Raw genomic sequence first — 14,307 nt, 5'->3', positions numbered from 1 at the left:
GAAATTTCTTTTAAAGATAATGATACGTGGGTAGACACTCTGAGGAAAATAAAAGAAGATAGTTCATATGCTTCAATTTATACACACCTCTGGGGAAATGTCCCTAGAATATATGATGCACTCGTGATCATGGAGTCAAGATTAGAGGAATGTTCAACTCTTTTGGAAAACCATGCCTCTAAAATATTTGAGTGGGACAGCATAATATCTGGGAGAGGTATACTTTTATATAAGTGAAGTAATAATCAGTTGTGTATGTGTGTGTCTCTCTGTGTGTGTGTATTCTCATAAAGAATCCTAAGGTATAAAATATTTAAAAACATAAAAAGAAATGTATCTTATTTTAAAACATATTCACTTCAAAATGGTCCAATACAAAGTTTTTTAGTTGAACATAAACATGTGGATTCAAAGAAAGTATTGCTAGGACAAAGCCTCCAATAGTTGTGGACTTGGTTAAACTGGAGCAGAGGTAGCCGAATATCAGGGAAGCAGGATTGCATCAGCTGATACTGTACCGGAGACAAGCAAGTCAGCAAGAGTCAGGATATATGAACAGAAATGCCTAAACCCCAAAGTAAAAGTGGTGCGAGCTGATCTATCTTAGCTGGTTAGCTTGTGGGACGTATTTAGCATTCAGTACTGAACAGCTGCAGACTACATGAAAAGCAGTTCTGCTAGTAATGATAAATTTTACTTCTAAGTATTTGTCTAACTTTTTTCATATCTAATTGTTTTTATTAACACTTTCAGAATAGTTTTTAGATACTAATGGTGATTCTTGTCTTATTCTTGATTTAATGGGCAGACTTGTCATATACAAGCCTTAAAACTGCCTATATTGGTTATACTTAGACAGCATTCTCTATGTATTAAATTTAAGTAGTTGTATTTTTTAGATGTTTAATATTCTTGTATGGACCTTGAATTTTCAAATTCTGAGAATGTGTTTAAATACACTACTATTAAATTTACTACTTTTTAAAAGATTTCCTTCCTGAATTTTAAATTATTTTTTATATAAAATATTTTTGAAATATATGTAGAGACAGAGCACATGTGCACAGTTAAAAAAATAATTTTATGTATATTAATTGTGCTCAATATATAAATATCAGAGCTTGGACTCAAGTCTAGGTTATCTGACTTCAGAGCCCCCTCCCCCCCCATGGTCTTTCACTGGACTATACTTCAAAGTACTGTACTTTATTGAATTTAAGATGACCATGAAACCACCGATGCAAGTGGCTAAGCTATTTGAAAAACATGGGCTTGTTCTGTAGGAAGGGATGAGGTAAAACTAGATATAGGAATAACTACTGAAGACATATTAGTTGGAACATGACATTTCTAAAAAATAGAAATGGAAGATATGATAGTTATTTACTCATTCAATTAAGATTGTGTGTCTAGCATTATGCTTATCAAAATAACTAGTTGATCCCATTGGATAGTTTCATATGTAATTTATTTGAAGTATTAATTTTTTTCACTTTTAAAGGAGATTTTATATATATATATATATATGTATACATATACACACACACACATATATATATATGTTGTGAATTCTCATTTTTTTAAAGGTTCTCAAGGAAAGTTGGAAAGATACAAGGCATTTCTAAGGAAGTACCATAAGAAAAAGATGATAAGGGTATTGTATTTGTTTTCATATTGCTTGAAAAATTATATTTCCACAGAAAATATAATCACTATAATTCCATAGATAATTCTTTTTTTAATTTCCTTTCAGTCATTTTTCATCTGTCTGTCTAACTCTCTGTGTTTTTAAAACAGCCGGACTCATATTCTTCTTTACACACACAATATTAGAGTGTTGGCATTTTCACATCACTAGAAGTTCTTTAAAGACATATTTTAATGTATATATTCTATCCTCTTGTTACTTAATAGTTTATACCATATACTTAGTAGTGAAGGTCCCATATCAGTTCCCTTCCTATAGAAAAAATTAATTCTTTTCTATTGCCTTTGGAATTACTTGGTCAATTAAAAACTCTGAGATTTTTATTAGAATTGTAATCGGCTTGAATTATTTTTTAAAACTTAGTCCTTTTCAAAAATACATTTAAAATTATATAATGTTAAAGCTATAACAACTAGTTCCACTACTAGTCCAGCCACCTCATTAAATGTTATTTTTTAAATTTCAAAATTACTTTTATTGTTTTTTTCTGATTATGACTAAGGTGATCATTTTTAAAAATTAAAAGAAATAGATAAACACTAAAAAGGATAAGAATCCTAATTTTATCATTTATAGGTAAATCACATATATCTTACTATCTAATTGTCACTTTTATTTTTCTTTAATTAAAAAAATTAGAAAAATCAGATTAAATTATATATTTACAATAATTAAATACCATTTCTTTACATTCTAAAAGCACAAAATTGTCTATATTTTATATATATACTATATATAAGAAATGATATATAGTATATATATAATATATAGTATATAGTATATACATGATATATATATATATCACATATATGTGATATATATATATGGAAAAGTATTTTAATGAAATGGAAAGGATACAAACCAAACAATGATAGTGACTATCTCAAGAAGAGGAACACGCAAATAGAAATATAAATCTTTGTAAAAGGAGATCTAAACTTTTATTATATATAATTATATAAAAACTCTATATTTTCTCTTTTAAAATAGTCTTAAGCATACTTAAGCAATACTAAAATGTCAACAGCAATCGATTCCAGGTTGTGGGAACATGGGAACACTGGTAGTTATATTACTCATTATAATTTCTGTATCTTTTAATTTTCAAAAAAATTTCAAAAATTGACTTGACTTTTATCAGAATCTATTGAAATGACGTTTAGATGACATAGTAACAAAAGTTTTAGTAATTATTTTTATTGTTAAATGTGTTTTATTGGATTTTTAAAATAAGGATTTTAACATGTATTATTTATATTTTTGTGACATCTTTTCCAGGTTGTATGACCAAGAACTAGTTTTGTGTTATTATTACTCTGCTCCTTAAAAACTTCCAATGTTTCTTTGCTTTTTGCAGAATAATGCCAGGACTTTGAGATTAACATTACTGTCTTTCTAAATTTGACCCCATCTATATTGACCATTTATATCTGAAGCTCTCAAGCACACAGCCTCTTTTTTATCATAATTGATCTCACTTTTCCTAATTAGTCTTTCCTTTTTATTCCTTTGCACGCTTTATAAAATGTCAATAATGCGATTCTCTTTCTGTTAGCAATCTGTTATTATCCTTTCAGATATTTTCCTATGTCATCTCCCCTATAAATATGTGTATTATGTAATGTGTGCATATAAAATTTGCCCGTAAAATTAGTTATTCCTGAAGGAAATGAGGATATAGAAATTAGTAAACAATATATCAACATGTCAAGATGATCAAAAATTAATATATACAGAAAGCTACTTATTCTCTGTGTAAAGTGGTATGGAGAAAATGGATATGTGCCACACTGTTGCCGTAGCTGCTAAGAGTGCTGTTAGGGGGCACCCTTCAGCTGTCATCCCCTTTAGGGGTTGCCTCACCTACAGAGAACTTCACCTTAATATATGCCCTTCCAGGAACCACCAGTATCCAATGACTGATAAATTTGGAGGCAGAAAGGCCTGGCTATTTCAACCCAATGCAGGACAGCTATAATGGGCCCTTTCAGCTTTAGAGCTCTTCATAGGGTCAGTTGAGGCTGCGAGACTTGCATCATAGCTGACTTCTCCATCTTCCCAATCCTGCCTCTCCCCTTGCTTTCCATAGATGCTTCCATAGGTAAAGGTACTCCCAATAAATATTCTGAACACTAACTCCACTTCAGGTCTGTTTCCCAGTGAATCCAAACTGCAAGAAGTTGTTTGTTCGTATTTATGTTATAGCCTTTATCTCTTTGTGTTCTGTTTGTATACCTCTCTTATTCCTCTCTTGAACTGTGACTTGAGGGAACGGCCATCTTTGTTTTCCTAGCATCTAACACAGCAACAGCATTCTAGGCATCAACTGGACACCCGCATGCGCGCGCACACACATTAAATAAACAAATTTGCCAAATATCCAAACTCTTTAATTTAGAATTTTAAAGATTTTATTTTAAATGTTTTCCAGCTTTCAGATGCAATGGAAACAAAGAAGAATATAGAGGTATTTAAAATTTTTGTTTTACGAGGTCATGTATCAAAGTATTATGTGGAAGTAAAAGAATGTTTATAATAATATAGATGTAGCTATAAATAGAGACAGGGGCCCTAGGAAAGTGAGTTGGGAACAGGTATACAAGCTTTCTTTTTCTGCCTAGTCCATTTCTTTCCATATAGTCTAGTTAAAATTTTTGATTATTTGAATTATATCAAATTAGTCCTGAAGTATAATTTTGTTTTGCTTTTGGATTCGGCATATGAATATGCCAGGGCTCTTAATTTTGGAGATGCAGAAAATATGAAGATTTTTCTTAGGTGAGATAAATATTGTTCATTTATTTTTGTAATAAAAAGTAAAATAATTATAGTTAAGTATTTATTTGTCTTTTGTGGTCATGTGAACCTACTAAACTGAAAAGAGTGAAGTAATTACTGTTCTGTGATATTTCCTCTATCTAGGGTTGCAACTTTTCAGGATTCAAAACAAATGAGCTCACTCAACTACCCAGACATTTGGATGCTGAACGAATTTATCTTTTTATTTTAAAAACCCATAACTTTGATGTATGTAAACATTATTTCATTTTTATTATATGGTAAAATTTGAGAATATGATTTAATGAATCAGACCTTTATTTAAAGGTTTGACAAATTAGGTGTATAAACAAGATTTAATCCTTTGGGCATTAAGCCCAGCAGGAAGGACCTGTGATGTTTAACACCCTGGCCAACAGAAGAGAATGCATTAGACCCTTTTCCTGCCTCAGGTGTTTGAGGTTGCCAGTGTGCATTGGCTTGGCAAGTGACTGTACCAGATGTTTCCCCTCCCTCTTCCTGCTCTGTCAGCTCAGGATATTTCAGCCTGCTCATTTTGACCCCAAAATAACTTATGAGAACGCTTCCCCACAACTCCACCTTTTGAGCCTCCACATTGTCTGGCGAATTTTTGAGTAGTATGCCTTCAGGGTAGCCAATTGATGAAAACTACAGGCATAAGAAGGTTATTGGCCATTGAATGCCAGAGGTAGGCCGAGGGTCAGGTGGTCACTGGTATTGATTTCTCGCCAACTTAAATATAGGTAGTTCCTAACAAGATGCTGTTTCCTGGAGGCTTAAACAGTGCTTCTTGTACCTGCAGGCAGATTCCTTTCAGGAAGTTCTCTGAGATGGACTTGGCCCATAGTAGGCCTTTTTTCCTATCCCTCACCCCCAGCCTTCCTGTGGCTCTTTATTTCTTAACACAAACTCCCTGTTGTTAAAACTCATAGACACAGACAATAGTTTAGTGATTACCAGAGAGTAAGGGGTGGGGGAGGAGGGTGGTCAACACACAATGTGACATATAGATGATATAGTGCAGAATTGTACACCCGAAATCTGTGTAACTTTGCTAACAGTTTTCACCCCAAAAAACACTTTAATTAAAAAAAAAATCATTGTTATTTTTTCTCCTACTATAGTCCTCTCTAGTCCATCAGAAGGAGCATAATCAACCATTAAACCTGGATTAACCCATTCCAGCCATTATTTCCTGCCCTTCACTTCTTCAAGATGAAAGAAGTGTATCTCTTTAGTGTTCCATCTTCAAGATGCTGTGTCCCAAGAAGTAGTGTGTGATTAACCTATTTGGATCTCCTGTTTGTCCCTCAGTTAGGAAACCACAGGACACCTCAACTGACATCTCCGCCTAGAATGATTCAGTAATGACACTGTCTCTTGTTTGCCATGCTAATACAAATGTTTTTCAATTCTCTTTTATATATTTATGGGATTTTCATGAGAGGGAAGGCTTAGTCTGCTCTCTTAATAAAATCACCTGATCCTATTTTTATAAAGAAAAAGGAAGTTAGTGATACTAAAATCAACCAAACTTAGAATAGAAACAATCATGCAATTAATTTTCCCCAAAAAACATATTTACAAATAATTTAAACAAAAGTATTCAGCTTTTACTCAGCTATTTCAATTTCCTACTTTTTTCTTTATGTACTGTACATATGTTCTTGGTAATTAAGAAGCACAGACTTTAAGTTGATGCTGTTACCAATGCGTTGCGTACTAAGTGGCCTGTGAAAGAGAAGTACCCCCACAGAATACATGATAAATAATCTTCTTGGTATAAAAGTTTGCATGGTGTCTTCTTTTATAGACTTGTACTTGAGGAACAGGAATCTATACCTATGTATTTCATTAAAAGAAATCTTGAACTCCACTGAATCTGACACTTAAAAACTTTAGTTGAATTAAGATATTAAGATAAAATGATATATTAAATGTGTCTATTTAAACCAAGATTTATAGTTTGTAGTAGTCATGGTAAACAGATTTAACTTGATGTGCCAATTTTAATCAATTGCCTAAAGAGAACACTATGTTTAGGTAAGATCTAGGGTTATAATGGGGTTCATTGGGATAGAATTCCATGATTATTGATATGTCTTCAGCACAAAAGGGAAATTATAGCATGTATCTTGAATTTTTGCTGTCCTTCTAGCCTATAATGTCATTTCAATACTACTAGCCAAATGTGATTATTAAGTATTTGAAATGTGGCTAGTGCAACTAAACTGAATTTATTTTATTTATTTTAATTAACTTATATATGCATTTGAAAACTAATACTTGATTCAGTTATCAAAAAAGCTCTTGATTATGGTTGGAACAAAATACAACCATGTATGTTGTGAAGTCTAAATACTGATCTAGTATTTATGATGAAAATTAGTGTTCACACAATGTGGTATATAGACGATGTATTACAGAATTGTACACTTGAAATCTATGTAATTTTACTACCCATTGTCACCTCAAAAAATTTTAATTTAAAAAAAAGAAAAAAAAAGTGTTCAAATTCAGATGTTCTGTTAATTATACATTATATTTCAAAGAACTAGTACCAAAAAAGAATGTAAAATATTTCATTAATAAGTTTTACAATTATATGTTTGAAATGATATATTTGGTAAAATAAATATGTCGTTAAAATGAATTTCACATTTTACTTTTTAATTTTTTTAAAGTAGCTACTAGAAAATTTAATATTGCATATATGACTCAACATTAAATTTCTATTGAAGAGTGATCGTCAATAACCATTGAACATGTACTTTTCATAAAGCCTATTTAGATGAACATGTTTTACAATGTAGTTTAAAATGATCTCCATTTGTCTTTTTTTTTCCATAGGAAAAGGTTCTTCAAATCTGGAAGACTCATTTTCTCTCAGAAGCCTCTATTGCTCTTTTGCACGATTCCTTTTGGTGGTGGTTTCTCCATAAATTTAAGGTATAATAGTGATATGTTTTAAGCTTCTTTTTTTAGGTTGATTTACAGCACACTTCTTTTTCTCAATAGAGGTAGCACTGGTACAAAAAACGCTTTTCTGGATTCTTTGACAGAGCTTAGTTTCTTAGTATTCCACACATGTTAGAAATCCTGTTTGAAATCTAGAGTTCTTTCAGGGGGGTAAAGACTCTAACATGGATTTCAAAGAAGCAGGGTCTTCATTAATCAGAAAAAGATTAGTGAAATCAAACATTGTAGTGAATAATAAAGTTGTAGCTTTGCCCAGTATTATAATGTGATGATAAATACTAAACAGAAAAACCACTGTAAATCAGTGACATTGAAGGTTTTCATTTGGAAAACAGTCTACAGGTTAGATGGACAGAAGGTCCTCACTCGATTCAAAAAGATAGACTCAGATTAGGATTTCAATGTGAAAGATGTGGGTATCTTGGAAACAGGAAGAGAATAAAAATAAGCAGCACATGAACCTGTGTTAGAGAATACGTGAGCCCAGAAACAGTGGGTGAGCACCAGTGACTGTTGCGTGGCCTCCGAATCTGGAGGAAGGGTAAGCAGAGCAACCCAGGGGACCCCAGTCTAAGCATGAAGGTGTGCCGCCCCATCAAGGAAGCCTGAAGATGGACTCAACTCTCCACCTTTCCCCAGCTCAGGTTCCCCGGGGGAAACTGCTTATGGATCCTCAGAAATTTCATACCGTGAAGAAATGGGTGTTACCAATTTTATATACAAACCGTTGTTAGTGCTTTATGTTAGAATAATTAATGCAATTCTAGGTAAGAGTATCTGCCTATGTTTCTGATATCATCAGGAGCTGGATGAGGCACAGGCAGTGATATATCAATTCTACAAGGGTAATTAATTACCTAGGGAAATTTAAGAAATCGGGCGTTTCATTACCTTAAATTATTTTTTCTAGATTTGGATCCCGAATGGATGTTTTTCCATGATAACAAGAGAGAACCTTTACTTCTCCACTTAAATCTGTTAGGATTATATGTAACACGTGTTTGAAGGAAACAATCTAGCAAAGCTCCTAGTCACTATTTTGTCAGGCCATAATAGTATTTTTTTATTCTGAACAAACACAGATTTGACACAAAAATATTAATGCCCTGCTACACTTACAGGATTATTCTTGGAATAAGAAGGAATTAGAAAACCTTTATATCTTTGAACTATTCTCTACAAACTGCTGGCTTTCTGAAATTAAACGTAATAATTTTAAAATATTATATTTAATAACATTTCCACTATCATTTCTGATTTCTGATGTGTTTTGAGGAGCAATATTTCATTCAGCCTGATCAGTGTTCTTCTAGTGTACTTTGGGGATCCAGGTAAAATTGAAGCAACTTTTCCATGATTTAGACAGAGCACTTTCTTTTCATCTGTTTTGTTCATTGCATTTCATCTATGAATTTACTTCTAAGAGGATTCATTGTTTAAAATATACATATTGAAGCCAGTGAACTAGATAAATAACATGACCTCTTAGGTCCCTAAATCCACCAAATAAGTGTGGCGGGACGCCCACATATTTTTTCCAGCATTGTGTGGAAATAAAGCCATGCCTCGAATATTTCAGTTTTGTTAGGTAAGCTATTTCAAACTGTCCTACATTTTCAGATGAATACAAAACACATAAATCCTATCTACTTCGTGACCCACTTTATGAAAAATAAATAATACTGATTTTACAACTGGAATATAATTAAACCCTGAGCCACTTATACAATTTGATTACCAATAGTATAATATGAAAAACTGTATAATCATACTCTAGAATATAGCGTGTTTCAGCATGCTGACACTAAAACTTATTTCAGTAATTATTATATGATTAATACAAAAGCATGTTTTCTTTATTTATTGCCTATGATTTTGTGGTAACTTGATCTAGTAGAAAAAAAATGGTATACTTGAACCCGAAAACTAAAATTTAAATCTGGTTTTCCCAGTGGTTAGTGTGAGGCTTTGAGCTAGTCAAAAAAACTCTCTGAGCTTCTTTTATCTCTAAAGAAACAAAACAAAACAAAACAGGTAATAACATATATCCTGCTGTTTTCCTAGGGTTATTTTGTGTACTAAAGAGATACGAATAAGAAGACACCTAGTAAACCGAAATGGTATATAAATGTAAATGGGATTCAATATAATAATTAAGAGATGTGACTTTCAAAAATACGTGTACACAATGGAATACTACTCTGCCAAAAGAAACAATGAAATACTGCCATTTGCAACAACATGGATGAATCTTGAGATTATTATGCTAAGTGAAATAAGTCAGACAAAACAAGTCGAGAACTGTATGATTTAACTCATATGTGGGATATAAAACTGAAAGCAACAAACCAACAGGACAAACAAATAAAAACTCATAGTTACAGACAACAGTTTAGTGGTTACCGGAGGGTAAGGGGGGGAAGGGGTGGTAGAAGAGGGAGAAGGGGATCAAGTACCTATATGGTGATAGAAGGGAACTGACTCTGGTGGTGAAACCACAGTGTGATATACAGATGATGTATTATAGAAATGTACACTTGAACACTATATAATTTTACTAACCAATGTCATCCCAATAAATTTAATAATTTATTAAAATTTTTTAAAAAAGGTAATGGCTGAAAGTGAAAATAAACATTCTTAAAGGCAAAAACAAAAGGTTTATCCATTTAGTAAATTATATGACCTTTAATAGTTATTTATCTCTCTAAGTCATTCATAAAATTTAAAAAATTACCTACTTTATATATTTATTGAAGGTGTTAAGTGAGAATATGTAAAGTTGATTTACATGGAGCTAGGTATACAGTTTAGGTATACAATATCTATAGACAATAAGTGTTCAGTGGATACATCTATTATTATTATTATTTAGATAGAACACAATGTTCTTCTCAAAGTCTTCGAAAAAATTGAAGAGGAGGGAACACTTCCTAACTCAAACTATGAGGCCAGCATTTCCCTGATATCAAAGCAAAAGAACTACAAGAAACAAAAAAATCTACAAACCAATATTCCCTTTAATGAATACTGATGCAAAAATCCTCAACAAAATAACTATTAAAACTAAATGCAGCAGTATATTATAAAGATTATACTCTCTGATTAGTGTCATTTATTCCTGGAACAAAGTATGATTTAACATATGTTAAATAAGTGATCTAATGGATATTACCTGAATACTCAACAGCTGCAGGATACATTTCTTTTCAAGCATACCAAAACATTTACAAAAATGACCATACCATTTTGCTACTCTGTCTCCTGTGGAGGTATATATGGTGTGAACTCTAGGTTGAATTGCATTACTCCAAGACATATCCTGGAACTTTCTGTTTGGGTAAATTTCTTGTCTTCATACCTGTTAAATGTAGATTGTGTTATTGAAACATGTTAACTTTTGTGACTAGTAAGTTATATAGTAAAAAGTCTCATTTAATTCTCACACAACCCTGTATCTTAGACCCACTTCCTGTTACATAAGTGATCAAGAATTGCTAACTAGTAACATAATCATTATTTTTGCTGTTATCTCCTTCCATAAATACAAAAGCATGAGAGCTGTATTGGGAGTGAGGAGAACTAGATTCTAGTCTGGCTCTCAGTTACTTAACTGTATAAACTTACATGATTCTCTTAATCTTTCTGCGTACTAGTGCAATCACGAAAATACAGGGACTTAATGTAGGTGACATCTAACTTCCATTTTAGGTCTAAGATCCTATGCATTTATAAATCCCAGCTCATTTGGCTTGCTAATTTCATAGAAGACTACTACTAAATTTGATAATTTTTGGTGTTTACTACCAAAAATGTGTTAATGCCAGTGTGCTTCTACAACTGACATCATAAATGAAATTAAGCTCTTTATTTCATCTTTTTTGCTTCATTCATGGATTTTGACTCTAATTCATATCTTCATTGCATAATAAAGCAAGAATTCAAGATGCTACATTAGGTCTTTACTATAATATTGACATTATCTGTAGATTTCTTCCTTCTTGCAACATGCTTTGTTTTTAGTACAGCTATCATGTCACAATTTTACTAGTTTTGTCCATGGCTGTTTCATTCCAGTAATTGCTTTACTTTCATACTGAGTTACTGATAATTAAAGAATTAGAGTGGATATAGAACAATAGAAGGTAACTAAGTCATTGATTGCCTTCTGCATGCCCACTATTATGCAAGAACCATCATTAATTTATCAAACATTTTTGTGTTTTCTATGTGCCAGGCACTGTGCTCATGGCTTGCAATAATACAGTTAGACAAGATCCTTGTCCTTATTTAATGTTAAGATACTACTTTAAGATATGTATATATTATTGACATTTGGCAGATGAAGAAACTAGGACTTAATTAGCTAGCCCATGGTAACACAGCTAATGTAATAACACAGCCAGCATTTAAATTCAGGTTTGCATGATGCCAAAACCCATGCTCATTCCACTATAGCAACTGATCTGCCCTTTAAGAATAGATCAAATTACTGACATTATGCAAACAAATTCCAATTTTAAATTATAATATTAATGATATTCATTTCATACATGTTTTATTTTTTAAGCCTGACAAAGAAAATCAAGATTCCTTGTTTGACAGAATTTCAGAAAGTTATGTGACACTTTTCATGAGCATACCTCTAAGTCGAAAAGATGCATTCTTTCAGGTAAACATAGAAATTAACTCGTCATGCTAATTATATTGAGATCTGGTGAAATTAAAAAAAATAGTTATTTAAAAACATATGAGAGCATATTTTGATACTTTGAAAGCAAAATTTCCTGAAATTAATGATAATTTAGAAGTTATATTCCCCTCTACTCCAGAATATTGTATTTCCTTGACTAAAAGTCTTACAGAATCTCCTTAGTGTGCTGTAGGTATTCTGTTTGCATATTAATAATTTGAAAACTATTGGCTCATTCTATGTATATTCTTGTTTTATGTATTTATTTATCTACAAAATTATCCATTTTCTTTTACATTAAAATGTATCCTTTGACCTAAGAGGACTTGAAAAGTTTATGTTATGCCTGAGGATGAAGCACCTGTTACAGTAAAGAACAGTGGACAAATTTATGAATCAAATGTTTGTTTTACTTTTCTGTTGTTATATTAACTAATGAATAGGGTTGATTAACATAATTTATGTTCTTAAATAATGTGAAGTGAAGATTGTAGGAATTTCACTGGATATTTTTAAATTTAAACATCTAACATTTCAAAGCAGAAGCCACATTCAAATACTTCATTATGTTGACATCTGTAAATCTGAAATACATAAGTATTTTGGAGTCAGTAAATGTTTTCATGGGTATAACAAACCTAAAATAAAAATAGCTCAATGTCCTTCACAATGAAAACATAAACCTAATTTGCCAAATACTTATGTTCAATCTTGACCTATCTTACTCACAAACATATACATATCATGTCGTAGAAGGAAGTCAGTGGTAGACTCGGGGATGAGACTTGGCTTTGTATCCAGAATCTGCTACTAATTACCTGGGGGATCTTGTCAAGACATTCAGCCCCTCAGTTCCACAGCTGGTTGTCTGTCAGATAAAGAGGTTGATCAGATCCATGATTCATAAATTGTTGTTTTGTAGAGAACAATGTTGTTCTCAAAGATAGACTAGAACAGGGGTCAGCAAACTGCGGCTCGCGAGCCACATGCGGCTCTTTGGGTTCGTTCCGTCTCAAAAGTTTGCCGACCCCTGGAAGAGCCAATCATGTCCCTCACAATAATTTAAAAACGATTCGAGAGCCATAAATATATTTTTACATAATCACCATTATATGAATAATATTTTTTAAAATTTTATAAATGAAACTATGATAGTTTTATTTTCATTTTCAATTTTACTTCAGAGCCACATGTATGTACCCAAAGAGCCACATGTGGCTCGCAAGCTGCAGTTTGCTGAACCCTGGCAGCTCTTCCATCTTAAAAGTGGCCGACCCCTGGACTAGAATTTTCTCTGCTCATATTGAATGTTTTTCTTATTTGTGGAAGAAAGTTAATGTTTAGGAATTTTGGTAATTACATTGTGCAGAGATGACAAAACGCTTGTTTCTCCTACCTATAATCTTTCACCTAGTCATTGTCTAGCCTGCCTACATGGTTTGAGGGAATCAAGCATGCTTTAATACAGGGCTCTCAAGGCTAAGAGTGGAAAAAAAAGGAAGGCACAGTTGCATGTCCCCCATTCTCCAGTTTCTAGTCCTACATTTATGGTCCATATGTTTTCCCCTGGGATGGATATGCCTTTTGATAGATATTGTATTTATAACCTTTTTCAAATCATGACTTGATTTGAGAAAAATCATGATTTTTTTGGGTCTCTATTTTCAAGAAGAAATTGGAAGTTGTTTAATCAAGATTCAAAGCTTCATTAGAGAACAAATAAGATGTTTACCTTAGTGATTTGACCCCTTGACCTGTGTTCAGTCTTCTTTTAATGCTCCTTCTCCCTGTTTCTGCTTGAGAACCAGGCCAACCCCCAACTGGTCTATCCCCTCCAGAGCTATTTAAGTGTGAGTGGAGCCTCATCTCTCGTTGACCCATTTCCATTATTTTTAATTCTTTCAAATAAGTGGGGGTTTTGTTACTATTTGCTCATCTGATTTATCTTAGCTATGGAAGATAAATTTATTAATATTTAAGAATCAAAAAATTATCTTCAGATCCCACTATTCAGTACAAATTAACTGCATGTAAAAATATTTAGTATGGTTTTTACTTCCCTCTCTTCCAATATTGTACAACGATATTCATTCAGAAAATTATCCAACACACTTTGATACGTGATATC

At 32.4% G+C, this 14,307-nt stretch overlaps 1 protein-coding gene across 3 annotated transcripts in view; it reads left to right on the top strand.

Annotated features, from left to right (window-relative positions):
- The window catches only part of FAM227B (family with sequence similarity 227 member B), a 190,177-nt gene that overhangs the window by 12,935 nt on the left and 162,935 nt on the right, over positions 1-14,307 (top strand). For 2 of the 3 annotated variants that reach the window (XM_019664673.1, XM_019664680.1), the window contains exons 4-7: positions 4,140-4,175; positions 4,631-4,735; positions 7,358-7,456; positions 12,057-12,158. In XM_019664673.1, coding sequence (XP_019520218.1) covers positions 4,140-4,175; positions 4,631-4,735; positions 7,358-7,456; positions 12,057-12,158 — 342 coding nt within the window. Of the gene's footprint in view, positions 1-1,586; positions 1,655-4,139; positions 4,176-4,630; positions 4,736-7,357; positions 7,457-12,056; positions 12,159-14,307 lie in introns of all 3 variants that reach the window. The other variant, XM_019664687.1, reaches the window with a different exon arrangement.

The sequence above is a fragment of the Hipposideros armiger genome, unplaced genomic scaffold (assembly GCF_001890085.2).
Source record: "Hipposideros armiger isolate ML-2016 unplaced genomic scaffold, ASM189008v1 scaffold_12, whole genome shotgun sequence".
Taxonomy (NCBI): domain Eukaryota; kingdom Metazoa; phylum Chordata; class Mammalia; order Chiroptera; family Hipposideridae; genus Hipposideros; species Hipposideros armiger.
This window is presented reverse-complemented; position numbering and strand designations above follow the sequence as displayed.